The 18325-nt window shown below is 35.7% G+C and overlaps 1 protein-coding gene across 2 annotated transcripts in view; it reads left to right on the top strand.

The window, feature by feature from the left end:
- GABRB2 (gamma-aminobutyric acid type A receptor subunit beta2) overlaps positions 1-18325 on the top strand; it is a gene marked incomplete at both ends in the record, with an annotated part of 168325 nt that overhangs the window by 47522 nt on the left and 102478 nt on the right. For both annotated transcript variants that reach the window (XM_082489959.1, XM_082489958.1), the window contains one exon: positions 14439-14659. In XM_082489959.1, coding sequence (XP_082346085.1) covers positions 14439-14659 — 221 coding nt within the window. The remainder of the gene's footprint in view (positions 1-14438; positions 14660-18325) is intronic.

Here is an 18325-nt window from a genome sequence, read left to right as displayed (position 1 = left end):
CTGTGACTTTCTAGAAAAGATGATGATCAGAATTCAAGAATAGAGCGTTGATAAGCAAAGCCCTGTAGGAACAAATTTGTAGGGTATAAGTGATGCTGAAGGTTTTGGGGTTACTTTCTTTGTAATGGGAGGGAAGAAAATGGGAAAGAGAATGAGACCACTGGTGTTTCAGTGAAACGCCCTTTTTGACAAGTGCATTACTTAAGATTTCACTTTTTCAAATTGGACAAAATTATTCTCAAAAGGAAAGCTTTAGAGAACTTCTATATCATTTGGACATGGTTGAGAATGCATCTCGAAGAGTCTTTAAAAAAAAATCTTAAATTTTAATCAGTATGTAGCAATATAAGAATATGCTGTAAAACATTTTTGTGACTCTTGAGGGAGAAACAATGCTGCTACTTTAAAAGAATAGATATGTCATAAATCAAGCCAGTGAACTGATGTATAAATGCATTTCATGCATGAATTAACCAGCTACCAACTAGTAGATTTCAAATCGATGTGTTCTGCTTGCCAACCAACATGTAGTGTGCTCAAGCAGAAATACTGTATAACACACACATGAGGTTGTGGCTAGAAATATATGAGCTATTTGAGATTTTGCTTGTCTAACACCTGCACAAAATGAATTCAGAAATCCAGCATTACAAATTCATCAAGAGCGAACCAGATGCCAGGAGATGGCTCATTATTTTCAGGACAATCTCAGTGGAGTTGTCACAGAGCTTTTTGATTGTCTTGTGTGTGTATTTGTGTGCTTGAATTGTTCAAAATGGATATTCTTAGTAATGTGTATGCATTCAAATATATATACACACTTAGTATGTGTTATGGAACTGTATAACTGCATGGATACATTATGACTGTATGGAATACAATGTGTATTATGGAACTGTAATTTGTACAGTGCAATGGCAGTTTATTTGGCCGGGGAGAACAGTGAGCGTACATATGAGCTTTAGTGACTGACAGTCAATTATGGCTTTTTCTTACCTGGTTTTAAATTTTGAAGAGGGATAGGCAGACACAAACACAAGATAAAGAGGAATTTGTTTTTATTGTGGAAATACAAACACTGTGGTGGGAAAAAAAATACATTTTTGGGAAAATATCTCTTTTCTTGATGGAAGGTATTTGGTGTCTTTTTAATTGCAAAGTATCCTGTGGATCGGTTTTTGATAACTTTCATAAAAACTGCTATGTGGGGGCAGATTTTTGGTACTCTCCAGCCCAACCTTGAGAAACTTTTTAAAACTTAGTTTCAAATTACCACTTTTCATTTGTCGTCAATATTCCAGCAGTAGGATATCTACTGACTATGGGAGATAAAGTTCATCATAGCTTTCTTTCATAAATTTAACTTGGCAAAAGAGTTTCAAGCCCTATCTGGTGAATGAAAATGTTTTGTATAAGTTTTGAAGAATATTTGATGATGCCTATTGCTGCAAATCTAGTGTTTGTTTCTGATCTCTGGATTAATTTGTTTTCCACATCTTTATTAGATTTCTGAGAGTTCTTAATGTAAAAATTGAGAAGGATTAAGTGGGAATGTGTCCTTGAGACTTCTCTCTAACAGAGCACATTCACTTGGTCAATTTTGATCTTTTCCAAATATATAAAGATGTGAGAATGATAATGCAGTTCCACATACCAAAAAAGGAAGCAAATGTATTGCTTTCTGTTACCTGTGCGAAACTACTAATGCTCTTGCACGCTCTGGATTAGCGTTCCTTCAAGGGTGAAGAAAAAGCAAAACTCTGTTCTCGGTTGCTTTCGAAGTATTCATAGGGTTCATGAATTCCTAAGCTTTTTGTCTCCCAGAAATTTCAATAAATATCAAGTGAGTAAAGTAGAGAGAAGGCAGAAAAGATTGCATCCAGACTGTTGGCTTGGGTGCCCAGACAGAAGGAATAATGTAAAAGCAAGAGTCCCAACAAGTGTAAATGCCTTCCAGTAAGAGTAGTTGGAAGGAGCTTCTGCATAAATTGGAAGTTCACTGTGCAAGATCTGAAAATTGCTTAAAAAACATCCATGTTTCCAGAATAGCACCTGCCAAATCAAATACATTCAAAGTATGATTATAATGAAACTGCTTAATTAAAAATGGGATCTATTTTTTTGTTTGTTTGTTTTTGTTTTTTTTAGGTTTTTTTTTTTTTTTTTGAGTAATTTCCTGCTACACTTGCATCCTTTCTCACAAATGCAGATGTAAGTCTGGGACCGGTAATAGTTTTATTACCGTTTCTACAACAAGCAGGGTGAGAGAAAAAGATGTATGGTAACCCTTATTTTGTTGAAATATACTGGATTTGTGTTAATGCCAAGTAAGAGAGGCTTTTCATGCCATTTCCATTAACCATTTACCTTTCATGCCTTTATAAAGGCAAGCTTCTGTCTTGCTCTTGATGATTTCACCTGTCAAAGCTGTTACTTCCATTTGGTCGCTGAAGTACAAGCCTGACTTCAGCTCTGGGGGAAACAGTGAACCACAAAGAAGGAGACAAATTTTGAAGGTTGATGAGATAAGACATTTAATCTAGTAGGAGACAGACAAATAAATCAATCTATTCAATAATGAAGGATGCCACACCAGGGTGGGGTCTCTTTTTTTGATTCTTGGAGTTTGTTTCTGAGAATTGATAGTAACAAGTGTAATGTCATTAAATTAATAGGCCTTGGTGGCCTATAGGATAGCTTCAGTCTGAGAAAGTACAATCAGAATTGTTTACAAAGGAGCTATTAACTGTTGTGGAAAATGGAAATTAATTATTTAAATGCATAGAAAGTTCTCTGGCACAAATGGGAAGCTGTGAAGATTAAGATTAAAAGAGGGAGAAAAAAAACAAGTTTGTCAAAAAATATCTACTGTATAGGAACAGGGAATAGTTTCCAGAGAAGTAAAGTTGTTGGCAATTGAGGAGTACAGGAAATAATGAACAACATATGCATTCAAAAACTCAATCCTGTTAATTTCGAAGTGGGTCAAACAGTTGTGAGGCTAAGGAGTAGAAGGAATTACTGACCAAATGACATAGAAAGACTGTAATAATAATACACTAGACAATAGACAGAAGCAGTAGTGTGCGATGGCTCTAAAAATTCACCAGTGGTTTTAAATCAAACTCAAACTAGATTGCAGTCATTGCTAGATTAGGGTGACCATCCTGACTTCTCCTTTTTGAAGTATAGGGGCTTCTTTCTAAATGCAAGTATCAATTTCATTGTTATTAAAATGTTGTTTTAATCCATATAGAAAGAAAGGAAAATCTCTTTTTCAAGGTCTTCAAGAGCAGCTTGCATAAAGCCTTGAGCTCACCTCACAGCTGATCTTGCTTTGAGAAGGAGGTTGGAGTAGAGACCTCCTGAGGTCTCTTCTGGCCTGAGTGTTCCGGTGATCCTATGAAAATACTAACACGGCTTTTTCCCTGCAAATCTTTCCAGTGTTAATTTCCTGTTGATTTCTTGTAGTTAAAATAGGCAGATTGATTGTGGAAAACTAGGGGTATTTTGTTATTGTGGGCATTGCAGGTGTTCTTTGCTATAAAGTTTTCTGTATCTGTCAAGGAAAATACACCTTTGTAATAGAGGCACTCAGAATGGAAATTATTCCCTGTGAGATATTCCAATAGGCTTTGGCTTTGCTGAACCATGAACAATTTGAAGTATAATTAATGCAGGTGCAATGACTGTTAAAGATTCAATATTTTTCCACCTGATTTTTGTTTTTTCAGATTTTTCTCCCTAGAACATAATAATATTCATGTCTTTTTCATCTGAATACATCACTTATTCTCTTGGAAATGTCTCTACTAAGTCTGTTCTGTTTGCTGAAGTGTTGGGCTGTCATGCAAATTGGACTTTCTATCAGTTTCCACAGGCTTGTCATCACTAGGAAAGAAATTATATGTACGTATTTAAAATTGTCCTTTTACTTCAGTGCTGGCAGCTCTCTGCAGTGCCTGACATTTTTGTGAGAAGCAGCCTGTCACATCTTGGGTTATAGGGAGGAGAGCATTTAAAATACCTAACATGATGATATTTTGTGTTTTGTTGGTTTTATTTTGTTGTTGTTTTTTTTCTTCATCCTTGCACTCTTCACTGTTCAAACCCCATGAAATTTGTACGTAAAGTTACAGGATTCAAGAGATTATTGGCTGAGGAAAGCAGCTAAATCAAGGTGTTTGGTCCATTCCCACAAGATTTATATGTAAACAGGGAAACAACACATTAGTTTGAAGTGCAGTGTGTAGCCTCTGGTGTATTAGACCATGATATATAAATCCTTGTAGGAAGGTATCTGTGGGAGATTTGTACTCTCCAGAGTACATTGCTGCTTTCAAGACATCAGTTTGTCACTAACAGATTAATGAACCGTTTTAGAGAAGTTCTTGGAATGAGCAGGCCAGAGAGACAAAGTGTTGCAGGATCTGCGACAGTGTTTAACAGAAGTGAACTGCTGCTGGCGCTTTGTACGGAAGCGAGGAATGGCATTAAACATAACTGGCAGATTACGGTTGCCGAGAACCATTTCCATTTGTGTTTCCAAAGTGGCTGCATTTGATTAAAAGCAAGTGAAGTATTTGCGGTTTCCGCCTAACCTTTGTTTCTTTTTTGTTTGTTTTTTTTTTTTCTTTTAAATAAAAAAAATAGAGAGAAAACCAGCATAGAAATCTAGCATGATTAGTAGTAGTGTGTGAGAAAATGCATACATAGAGACAGGGGGAGAAGGACTCTTGAGTTCATTTAGAAGAAAAATAGAGCAACAATAAAATCAGGATATATCATACGCATACTTGTCTGGTTTTCTCCTGTAAATTTCTGTGAAGTATTAGCAGCTCTTGGAGACCGTATTAAGCTAATAAAATCAGTCTAATATAATTCCAGTTATACCATACGTTATTAAAAGAAGAGTTATGTACCCTTTTCTTTTTATAATTTTGAGAAGAACTCTAAATCTTAGAAGAAGTGTTTGGGGTTTATTTTATAAAACTTTTCCTCAAACTCATTTTCTTGTTCTCACTCACTGTCCCTCTCTTACGTCAATATTCTCTGTGAGATTGTTGTTTAATGAGTGTAGACATTGCTTTGCAGCAAATTTTAACATCAGCTTACAAGATTTAAACTATTAAATATATCCTTGATGATATCGTTTTAGAAGTGTTACAAGTATATGATAATCACAGCTGCCTTGAAAAAATTGTATGGTAACTGAATCTGCATCCTGCTAAAGAATATTTCAAGTCAGAACAGAAAATGTGACAGTGTTCAGTGTCAAGAAGCACTGAAGAAAGCAATCATTTCATGAATTAATGAGCTATCTATATTATATTGTCAGAAACTTTGTTTATGGCAACATTTAGAAAAGTGCTCTGATTTGTCCACTTTTCCAAGACTAATGTAACAGGGTTTTCTTGACTGTTGACTACCTACAGTTAACATTAAATTTTGAAAAAAGTATAGGGTTACCCCAACTGATTAGCAATTTCACTCTGATGCATCCTAAAATCTGTCTGATTGAATACTTTAGTCTTTGCTTCTTGTCTGTCTTTACATTTTTGTCCTTAAAATGGAGGTGATGTTTAGTAATTGCATAATGCTGAGACTGCTGAAATTTTTGCCTTAGTATTAGTTAACAGTCATACTTACTCCAGCTTTTATTAAGAACTGTTATAGTTACAGTATGGCTTTCTGAGATGTTGTCTTTGGCTCTCTCTCAATCAATAGGACATTTTCTCATAGGTTAATAAGATTTTATTTATCTCGATCTTGCAGATATTACATCACGAGCAAAACAAAAATTAGCATTCTCGCCCATGAATGAATTCGTAGGAGAAAAAAATCATGAAGGCCAGAAAATTTCTTTGAAAGCTACCTGAAGTGTTTTAGTATTCTGTGGTACAGAGGGAATATGACCTAGATTTGACAAACGGAGGGTAGCAGTAGTACCAGAACAGGAGAACAGAAAAATGAGTTGAGCATATTTGGGAAAAAGAAGAATATACGCTAGTGTGTCTGTTGTGGAAGTTATTTTGCAGAAACTTCTCCATTGCTAACTGAGGAGACAACTAGCTTTTTACCTGAAAGGAAGTACTAGCTAAACAATCTGTCGAGTAAAACAAATATAACATAGTAAATTCCTTTGCCCATGAAAAGGATCCAATAAAATATTCATATAATAGTTTTCTTTTTCAAGAAGTGCATCCTCAGGCAGCCTAATTAAATGAGATCACAGAAGGGACGTATTTTTGGTTTGAATACTGTTTCTCAACAGCACTAAGTGTACAAATTCTGTCTGAGGCTCAGATGATCACAGCTTTGTCAGTCGTTTCTCCTTTTAATTTTAAAATAAAGTTAATACTTTTTCGTTGAGATCACTTAGTGGCTTGTTTTAGTGTTTCTGAAAGGAGGATTGTGTCCTCACTGATTATGTAGTGATGGGATTGTTACTATTGCTGGTTTCAGTAGTTTTGTAAACATGTAGAGTGTTTCCAATACTTCATGGCTCAAAACAGCCCAGAGGTTCACTGTATCGTCCTAAAACGTAAACATGCTACCAGTTCTTTGCAAGACTGAAGCAGCAGAAGTGACTGCTTAGTGAGATAAATTGGGAATTTGCTTGTGGTTTAGTTTGGACACTAGGGAATTACTGGTATAGTAACATTTGGAAGTTTAGAACCAATACTGACACTGCTGTGCTTATAGCACTTCAGAATTTAATTCTTGAGGTTGAAATATTTTGTGAAGGATGTAAATAAACGACCTGTTCCAGTAGTAAAATGCTGAGCGCATCTCAAACTTTTATTGTCATTAGTCTCAGTTTCTATTAGACCAAAGCCTGCAGTTGGGAGTTTAGGGATTGTGGCACATCCTTTTAGATGTGAAAAGGCAGATGGACCTAGCTCCCATAGTAACAGGCATATTAATGGTACTTTTGGTATTGGAGTTTCTTTCCCTTGATGGAGTGACGTCTCTTTGATTGAAGGAAGCAAGGCTATATTTAAAAATAAATAAATAAATTCTGGGAATATTTATTCATTTCACAGAATCACAGAATTATCAGAGTTGGAAGGGACCTCTAGAGATCATCTAGCCCAACTCCCCTGCTAAAGCAGGATTGCCCAGAGCACATTACTCAGGACTGCATCCAGGCGGGGCTTGAAAATCTCCAGGGAAGGGGACTCCACCACCTCCCTGGGCAGCCTGTGCCAGTGCTGTCACCTTCACCGTAAAGAAGTGTTTCCGTGTATTTGAATGGAACTTCCTGTGTTCTAACTTGTGCCCATTGCCCCTCGTCCTGTCACTGGGAACCGTTGAAAAGAGCCTGGCTCCATCCTCCTTCAACCCACCCTTTAGATACTTGTACGCCATAATAAGGTCTCCCCTCAGCCTTCTCTTCTCCAGGCTAAAGAGTCCCAGCTCTCTCAGCCTTTCCTCATAAGGCAGATGCTCCAAGCCCTTAATCATCTTAGTTGCTCTTTGCTGGACTCGCTTCAGCAGTTCCCTGTCCCTCTTGAACTGGGGAGCCCAAAATTGGACACAGTATTCCAGTTGTGGCCTCACCAGTGCAGAGTAGAGGGGGAGAATGACCTCCCTCGACCTACTGGCCACACTCTTCCCTATGCAGCCCAGGATTCAATATTCTCCTTGAAAAATATTGCAAAATTGTTTTCAATGACCACCTATTTGTTTTGTTATTAATTTTGTAAGTTGTTCAGAATTTAGTTACAATGATATGGAGCAGCATTAACTTGGCGATTCTTTCAGTTTTTAAGCGTATTCTTAAGGCTTGTTTATATGTTAGTGACTCGGGAAACTACAAAGCATCAGGAAAAAGAGCAGTCCTCCAAATGTTAGGCCTAAGCACAACCGGAGTCCTCATCTTTCAGACAGATGTAACCTCACCATCCATTACAATATTCTTATTTTGGAAAAACATTTGATTTTTTTTTTTTTTTTTCCTCATTTAAAGCATCAGTTAAAGCAGACAGGTTTCTGGTAGCTGTTTCTGGGGGTGTTGTTCTTGCTTTTGAGTCTCTTCTGAAAAACAATAGCTTAGGTCACCATCTACTCTCATCAAAATTTCCAATTCCAATCTCTGCTTCTTCTTAATCACTGGTTTAGTTCCATTCTTATTTAAGAAGTTGTGGGGTTTTTTGATCTTTAATTTTTTTTTTTACTCTCTTGCAATTGTATTAATAATAGTCTACAATAAGGGATGCCTAATAATAAAAGTTATATAAATATGACTTCTGTTGTGGGTATTTACCTTTCTGAAGATCTATAGGATTGTACAGTTGCATAGGAAATGATGTAGGAACTCACAATTATTCTCCCTTCTCTGAGAAATGGCTTGTGATACACGAGTAAATAAAATTTGGAATTCAAATGTAAATATTTTTTTTTCTTTCTTGTGGCTTAAAATATTATATTCTACTTCAAAGACACGAGTAAATAATAATATCGCGTCATTTTGTCTGAGGCAGAAAAATATTGTTTCCATAACTTTTATTTAAAGTGAATATGGTTTACATTTATTCATGTTGCTTTGCATTTGCATTACTCATCTGCGAATCCTGCAATGCTGTATAAAGAGGACTAGACCCTTTCAAAAGAGAAAAATCTGAAGATGTCGTAACTGTCTTAAGTAGCAGTTAGATTACAGTTTTCAGTCCAAGTTCACTTGAATCAATCTTCCTCTTATTATCAAGAGACAGCAAATCAGAGACAGCTAAAAGACATGTGGCAGATGCTTTTTGATTGGAATGACATGCAGATTGCTGGCTCGGTAAAAGTGCAGTATCATAGTTCAGTCTGTGTGACTTGTCAGAAATTAAAACCAAGTGTCACGGTGTCTTGCTAAACTAATTTACATTACAGGAAACATATCAGCCATAACTGCTTTATTTCATTTCAGTGCATGAAATATAATGACACTGCATTGCAGTACAATATATAAATCACTGTGTGGAAACAATATAAATATTGGCTACTGCCAGTAGTGCTAAGGAGACACAAATTCATGATCTTGTCGCTGAAACGGTAAGCAGTCTCTTACTATGGATTTCATATAATCAGTAGTAAGAAGTTCTATGTCTAGGAGTCGAGCTCTGCAGACAGTCATTTGGCTGTCATGCACAAGTCTCTTGCTTCGTTCAACACTACTGCGTTTTGCTGAGAACTGTTGTAGGAGATAATCTTTGATTATTTGTTCAGCTGAGGAGTGAGAATTGCTGATGGATAATTCTGGGATAGTTGCTGCCAAATAAATGGTAAGCTTATGTGTAGGGATTTTTTCCTTTTTGGAAAGAGCATAGACTTGAGATCATACAATTCCCGTCAAGAGAAACTACTTGGTAAGTTTTAGGAGACACAATTAACTAGAAGTCTTTCGTGGATTTGAAGCCAGCCTGGGAAGTGGCATTTGACAGATTGAGAGAGTTCAACTTGAACTCTGTGTAAGGTTCTTGATGTCATTGTCATTTTTTGAAGTAAAGATTTACACAATGTGAAAAATACTTTTCTGAAAGGGCATATGACAGAATTTATTTTGACACTTCTTTGGTATCACCTGTTCTTTCAGCAAGTGATTCTACTTTTATGTAAGTCACTTTGTGGTGTCTCCAGCGTTAACAGAGCAGACTTTTTATGTTAATTTTCTTGACATCAGTGTGAGATAGGTAATTAAAAATCGCACCTGTTGTAGTGGTTGGTTTTAAATGAAATGAGGATTGAAAGGATTGTCAGTCAGCACTCAGGGAAAGACATTGCTTTTGAAATAAATCCACTGAAGCTCCTTTAGCTTGAAGTGCTTTGTTTTATATACTATTGGAGTAGTGAAACATCTTGTGTGCTTCCCACTGTAGAAACTGCACATGTCAATGATAACTGTATTTGAGTCTGAGGAGAGAGTAGAATTAACATTTGCGCCTTTCTTCTTAAATATATAATAGGTTTTAATATATTAAAATACATTTTGCAGTGTAGATGTATACTTCTAATAATTTATTTAATTGCACTTTTAAATATATCATCAACAGACGGCTTTTTAAATGTGTGTGGCAAATAATTACAGCATCCTTCAGCTTCGAGCATTTTCAGAAGGAAATTGTTTAGCTTTAAAAATGCCGTACAGGGAAATGTAGTAAAGTATTTTTACAAATGAGGAATAACCAGGAAAGTGCTGAGAAGTGGACTTAAGCCAAACCACGAATGAGTTCTCCATCTCTCTACTGATGAGTAGAGATAAATAGCTTTTTCAACTCTGTGCTGCTATATGTTGTATTTATAATATGCAGAATGTTCCTTCCACTTATTATTTTTCTCCTCCAAGGTTTCCTGATTTTATAACTTCCAAAGTGTTTCAGTAGCTGTGTTATAGCTCTGTTAATCCAAGTGTTGGTGTACAGTTTTAAGCTGCACCATGAATCAGTCCTGTTTTGTGTAATGTAGAAGAGCTATATTTTAAATGTTGTTTTTCTCGCATTGGACCTTATCCTCATACTTTGAAAAAATTTACACCGGGCACAGTCTTTTGCATTAAACTTTCCCAATGACAGTGGGAGTCTATTTCCTTTTTTGCCTTGATACTTTTTCCAGTATAAAGAGAGGACCAGCAATGTACATCTCCACTATTGGCCCATGGGTGGGTTTAGCTGAGGCTCGTGTTCCAATCTTTTTAAGCTAATAATAGGTCCAAACTGGCATTTCTTTTTTGGCTTAAGAAAACTTTTGAGAGTATTAAAGAAATGAGAAAATATAAATAAAAGTGCAAATTTTCAGATTTCATGCTTTCCTGAGCAGTATCTTCCCTTGGATCTTTGAAGCTGATGGTCATTAACTGGCTGTCTGCAACAATTCTACTTATCTAAACTTAAGTTTAAATCTCCCAGCATATATATGTTTCCAGCAGCTAAAAGTGTTTGCAGACAACCACTGCACAAAGAAAACATTGAGGATAAAAGTTGCTCATAAATATGCTAATATTAATAAAACAGTTCATTACTTTTTTATTCATACAAGAAAATTTGCATTAAGATTAACTTTGCCTTATATTTGCTGCTCTTCTCTTCATTGTGTGAAAGAAAGAAGAAAACTGGGAAGCTGAACTTTAACTGGTGAGGAAAAGAGGAGAGATCTTTTCTTTGATCAGAATAGAATAGGAGTAACTATCCATTTTCTGTTGCCTAAATTTCTGTGTCAGGACAGAATGAAAAATTTTATTAAATTTAAAGGTATGTGAACAATGGAATAATAATGAAAGCTATACGAAGTATAGTATTTGTGTATTTACAGAAAATATGCTATTTGCCTATTTATATTCTAGGGTTTGCTTGTAGCTGTCTGTACTAACAGAATTTTATACAGCATTTCAAGCTTCACATGCTCAGGGTAACCGATGAAGCTATTTATTTATATTTGTACAATGTCTCTCTGTCTGCCTGTATTGTAAATCATCTGTACCTTTGTAGTTTATGTCTGTGTAATGGTATACACAGACATAGTCATCATGAGGTTTGGATTCATATATCTTTCAACTCATGGTAATTACTGCCTTGTGCTAGGCTTTTGAAATTAAATGACTCCTGTTTCATCTTCGTATTTACTCTGAGCTTCTAACAATCCCATCCTGTGAATTTAATAGGATGCTAAGGCCTTAACAATTTAAAACCATCCTTTACTAGCCGCTTCTATCCCTCTGCTTCTCTTGTGTGCCTGTCTTCCTAAAGAGAGGCGATATTTACATGTTTGTTGTGATGTTTATCTTTAGAATAGAGGGGAATTCCCATATTTATTGTGAGATTACCAGACTTTATTCTTGTAGTATTTCTGTTAGACGAGCATGTTCTTAATCTGAAAGTATAAAGCGTCTTGGGATACTTCAGGGACATTTGCACTTTTTTGTCGTCTTTTTGAATTACTGTTTCATTTCGGTTTTTGAAAACAGATGCCTCCCTCCTTTCTAAAGGATCAATTGCAGCTTATGTGACAGGTTTTCCTTTTTTTCTAACTAATCACTTATACTTTGAAATATGGAGCTTGGAACACAGTTATTTTAAATAATAATTTAAAAAACAAACAAACAACAAAACCCACTTAAATTAGAAAGGTTGTGAGGGTTTTATAAAAAAAATATTTAAAGTGTCCTGTTTTGACCATCAGAAACTCCAGTCACACCTGAAAACGAGGGCCAACAGATGACACATAATTTTTAGTTGGAACACGAGCTTTGTTTCTGGAACACAGCGTGTTTGATTCTGAGCTCCAGCCTGGTGACTTGGCTTTTCTTTCAGCTATACCAGTGCTCCAAATTTACAGTTTTATGTAATTCATTTTTATGCACTGAACCATGCATGCTTAGTTTTCTTCCTCCTCTTCTTTTCCTCTTTTACTGAGGTGTAAAGAGGGAAGCGTGTTCTATATATATGCTGTATATTAACACATGTAGATTATTCCTTAGAATAGGAATAAAATGCAACTTTCTGAAGGATAATAGAGGAGCAATTGCTACAGCTCATGCACTTTATGTTGTGATATATTAGTATAATGAAGACTAATACATTTTCTTACTGTCAATATATTATTGAGCATTTTCTGGTATCTGGTTATGGATCAAATACTGCAGAACAGTGATGAAGCATAACAGTAAAATCCTTCAGTGGTAGCTGGAACGTTCTTGAAAGCAGACACTTGTGCCCATCCTGGCGTGGTGGGAGGGGAGGAGATTTCAGATCATATAAACTGATCAAATATACTTGGTATTAAAAAGAAAAACTTATTTGGCATTTACCTCCTTGTAACAGTGCAGTTTTGTTAATGTTTGTGACACCCTACCAAAGCTGAGCAGTGTTCTGCGTATGGGCCTGGGTGTACATCTTCCATTAGCAACTGCAGCATAGGGCTGAAGTGAAGCAAGTGAAGATGATTATCGCAAATAGGAAAAAAGACCTTTTTTAGTTTCTTTAGGAAGTTTAGTCTATGAAACTGCAAAATAAGAAAATTTTTCTTTTGTGTTTTGTGAGAAGTTCTGTGGAGTGTTCGTGTGTCATATATTCTTTTAAATGGAAATACTTGTAAAATACAGTTGTGGCAGGTGCATTTAAAGTATTTCAGCAGGAAGATTAATGTTTCAACTGTAATAAAAAAGTTTCAATAGTGGTCTTTAAAATATAAAATAGCTAATGAGAACTAACATTGGAATTTATGCAATAAAATGTTCATATTGTGCATGCTTTTCTCTGTTATGCAGTGCTAGAAGTCAGTTTGTGAGATGTAGTCACTACAGCTAATTATTTGTGCTAGGTTAGGTGGGATTTCCTGTTGTCAAGTGCCTCAGACTGATGCGTAGATACAGACTTTCATACTCTGACATGGCTGAATCCTGAGGTTGCTGATAATCAGCAGCTTTTGTTGACTTTCTGTTGAAAGCAATCTTTTGTAAGCTAACAGTTCTCACTATTTAATGAAGTCCACGTTAAATATGAATTTTAAATCACAATAGTCTGAGGCCTGATTATGATTTCTGTTGAACACACAAACCAAAATATTGGTTTTAGAATATGCCTCCTTTTGGAACTCCTTCAGTATTGTTTTACAGCCCCTTGACCCAGTGATCTGTGCTCAGATATACAGCTCCTTTATGTATTATTTATGTGGTTTTTTTTTTTAGTATAGGCTAGTATATGAGTATTCTGCATCTGTATAACAGGTCTTACAAAAAATATAATTTTTTGGAATTATATTGTTCTCTAAAACACCAAAAGATTGAAACATCTCCAAAGTACTGTATGTTAGGGGCCTGCATCAAGACAATGCAAGTCTCGTAATACTGCAAATATTTACCCAGATGCTTAATTGTGCTCCCTGAATTGTTCATTGAAGTAACCAGAGTTACTTCATCTGTAAAATTAAGTAGGAGACTAAGACTCTGTAGCACAGAAACCTCAGAGACTTCCCATTGATTTCAGTGCCCAAGGGAAAGTTAACAGACTTTGAAGATATTTTAATTTGGAGGAGTGTTTGGGTAGTAGCTGCAACTTCAGAGATATGAGGCCTGATCCAGAGCTCTGTTGCATACAGTGGAGACCATGACATGAAATTCAGAACTGTGAATGTTCCTGTTTCGTAGAACTCACGGGCTTGTAAGGTGCTACAGAAATTCCAGATTGTTAAGCATCTACAGATATGTTTCCATTTTGTTTTTAAATATTGAAATGAGACGTCCCAAGTCATGCATAAAACATGAATACCCCATATATTCTGTGTTCTCGTTTCTGTTATGAAGTGTACACAAGATGATCAGTACTGTAAAAATAAATAAATCCTGAACGGAAATGTTTAAGAACAGTCACAATTAATAAATGTGTATTTGCGCTATTTTTATTGCAAGTGTATGCTGCCTGTTTCAATACAAAATTTTTTTGTTTTTATAATCACAGGACTATACCTTGACAATGTACTTTCAGCAAGCGTGGAGGGATAAGAGGCTGTCGTATAATGTAATACCTCTAAACCTTACTCTGGACAACAGAGTAGCTGATCAGCTGTGGGTTCCTGATACCTACTTTCTGAATGACAAGAAGTCATTTGTACATGGTGTCACTGTGAAGAACAGAATGATCCGTTTGCATCCAGATGGGACAGTCCTTTATGGACTCAGGTCAGTTTCGAACTCTTCTGTCTTTTATATTTAGTCTTTTAATCATGGCTTTAAATTAAAACCCATTCTTTGCCTTTTTTTATTGCTATTCTTTTTGTTGCTGTATGCTATATAACTGATGACATTCCAAAACCAACTTTAACTTAAGTATTCTAAGAATGAATAAAGATTTATTTGTATTGGTTTTAATATAAATTTTTGAGATAAACTGCCATTTTTGGACAGTTCAGACACTTGTACTAAGAACAGATAAGACAGTAAATATTATTTTAAATACTCATTCTGGATTAAAAGCCAGGTTTAGAACTGCTTCCTCAAAGGAATTGAAATAAGAAATACAAAACGAGGATTAGAGGAAAAAGGGGAAAACGTATATTACAGCTGAACTATAGTTTAACTAAATGATATATTTGATAAATATTTGTGATCGGTTTGTATGCTACCCAGATGAATCAGTTTTCTGATTTTCACTAAGATGAGGTGTGACTCGAAATGTTTTTCAGCCTGATGACTATGGAGAGTGGTGATTAAGTACACATGTTCTTAGTAACTGGAGAAATCAACAGAAGAACTTCACTCTTGAAGTTCTGAAAACTGGGGGAAGTATCTGTTCAGCAGTGTTTATAGAAAAAATATTTAAATCACTTTCTGGGTAATTATATTCCTGCAAAAGGTGACTGACTTAATATTCCATGAGTAGGTAACAAAATAGAAAGAAAGCATTGACTTGGTTAAAAAAAAAAAGAGAGAGAGAGAGAAGATGCTGCAGAACGTAAATCTAGAATGTCTCACTTTTCTTTTGAGATTAATATGCTATAGTAATTTTAGGTAAGCTAATTCTTCAAACTTTTATTAGTGTATTTCTTTCATTTTCAATGAGATTTTTTTATTGTCTGCCTATAACTATCATGTCAAGAAGCACGCGCTTCTATAACTGTTCTTTTTCTACCTAGCTGTAAAGGAAAGTGGCAGAGTCTTATATATTTAGTTCTGTCACTTGAACAAACATGGACCATGAAGTTCATAACTAAGATCATCTATTACCAGTCACTGATCTGGATCCCTTTCATTTTGCTATTGCACTTTAACATGCAAGGATTTCTGGAAATCCTTACCATGAACAACTTAGATTAGTGAGACAGCTGAGCAAATACAACTCATCTTGGCAAGTATTAATATATTTCTCCTTAGGGGCTTTTATTTGGAACATGGCTAGTAATCGGAACTCAAATGTCTAAAACTACGTCCTAAGCTGTTCTAGGACTTCAGGCTTAACGCTTTTGGCGTTTGACTTCAATTTTCACACCGAAACCTGAAAATTGTCAGGGTTATTGAGTTTGGCTGGTCACTTCTGCCAGGAAATGCCTTTCTCAGGACAGGTGGCTTCTAGCTTTTGGGTAGAAACCGTTCTCCTTGATACTGAGAGACTGGATCAGTGCTCTCCCCACTGTGCTGGAGTCAGGCTTCAAATGCCTCCTGTCTGGATGGTCCCCAGGCTCTTGCGGTCTGTGCCAGATGGTGATTCACCTCCAGAAAAGAGGGTTGAAAAGTGTGAAAATGTTCACTTATCAGGTACTTCATGGTTATGAGGCACTCTCCTAACGTGCAAGATGCTGATTTCATCTTGCATTGTAGAACCTAGAACATCTTCCACTTGGTGGAAAAGATCTGTGCTTTTCCTGATTAGCTTCCTCTGTGTTGAAGGAATAGTACTGCCTTTTATAGCTGACAGTTTATTTTTCTACTTAAAAAGTAAAGGAAGAAAAATAAAGGCATGTGATAGCTACTAAATGAAATGAAATTAACTAGCTACATCTGGGACATAGGAGAAGTATGCCTTCTTGATGTTTGACCACAGTAGGAAAGTATGCAAGTGAATTTAAGAGCAGCAGGATGGCAAATTTTATGAAACATGAGAACATGCAGAGGATTTGGTTTCAATATGCAAAAGTAATATCTTTGTGCCCCTCCCCCCAAACTGTATTTCATTTTTAGATCTGTAAAACAGACAAGATACTCTCTTATGAACTGCAGACAAAAAATTTGCTATATATAACTAAATGGAATTCATTTTGATTTACATATTCTGCTCTTTTGTGCTGGTTATTACATTCACTAATTTTTTTTGTGTCCCGTTGTGTTTTCTGTGTAAGAGTAGTTCAGGCTTTGGCACTGTGGCTCAGAGCAAGTCTAGACTTTTTGTTATTTTTCAGTGAAACAACAGATACTTGGTTCCTTAAAACGGGGAAACTTTTTATTTACAGTAAAGTGAGTTTGCATTAATGGAGTGAGAGCAATAAGAGCACAACAAAGGTTTGGGTATAGTTTTCAACTTAGGAGTCTAAAATCATCATGTTTATCATTATTTTTCAGAATAAATTAGGGAACAAATATCAAGTTTAATATTTTCAATAATTCTGACTTTTTATTGCTACTTGTGACGAGTAATTTTCATTCTGGCTGCTTAATAATCCATAATAATTTCTATAAATTCACACACACTCTGTCCTGAGTGTTGTAGGAAACATAACGCTATTTGGTCTTCAAGTGAAAAAAAGAAAATTATGGCAAATGGCTTTTTTCTAGCTTTTTGTGACACATTCAGGTTAAAAGGAAAATATTTAAAGGCACAAGAGGTACTGGATTTGGAAGAATAATTTTTTGTTGATCTCAGTTATTTGGATAAGTAAGTTTGTTTTAGAGAAAACTTGACTGCATCTGTGTACATGTATGTTTGTAATATATATATATATATCAAAATATTACACTGTTTGGGTAAGAACATGTTGCAAAGGCCATATTATGATTTTGAAAAGAAGCATGTTTGTTTCTAGCTTTACCTTTTTTTTTTTTTTTCCAGTTTGTAAAATATCTATCTGCCTGTCCTTCTCAGGATGTAGCCTGTTTCCAAGGAGGGCTGCAGAAGGGGTGGCTGAGGGCAAGGGACAAACCTGAATATCAATATAGGTCTGTCATAGTTGGATAATTACCTGAAAACCCCCCTTCTTATATGTCATAATTATTAATGATTAATGGACAAGTTTTCTTATGAGTTTTGATGAAATCTATAAGATCCTTCCTCTTCCTCCTTAGGCTCAGCTGAGTAGGTCTCAGAAAGGCTTTCTGGCTAAAACGTGTTTCAGGCACAGGGCTGGATGGGGCAAATACACATATTGGTAACACAACAGAGTTATGTGATGGGCCATATTCTGCTTTTGCCTTCACTGGACCGTGTGGCAACCAATGATATGATTCTAATGTTAAGGTTTCAGTTTTATAGCTTTAAATAGCTTTAGTGATTTCATCTAAAATTAATTCATAGTTAATGTGATTTAAAGTGTCCACAGTAGTGATGTATTTAATGCCTGCTTAGTATTAATTTCCACATATCTTAAAAATGCCTGGTTCCTATTACTGTTCACGTATCTTTTAAAAAAACCCTGTACGCTATTACTGTTCTGAAAATCACTGCTATTATTGCTGCATTAATTCACTTTAGCTTATACCTGCAGTTGGCGTATTTTGAGATGCATTCTACTAAATTGAGATGCCTTTAAATATCAGTCTTAAATTTTTACTTTTGCCTCCCGATACATCTATATATAAACGTGTGTGTATATATATGTTTCTGTGAATTCGGTTTCATTTACCTTGATTGCTGTAACC

The sequence above is a fragment of the Vanellus vanellus genome (assembly GCF_965231255.1).
Source record: "Vanellus vanellus genome assembly, chromosome: 13".
NCBI lineage: Eukaryota > Metazoa > Chordata > Aves > Charadriiformes > Charadriidae > Vanellus > Vanellus vanellus.
Note: the sequence above shows the minus strand (reverse complement) of the source record. Positions and strands in the feature narration are given on the sequence as shown.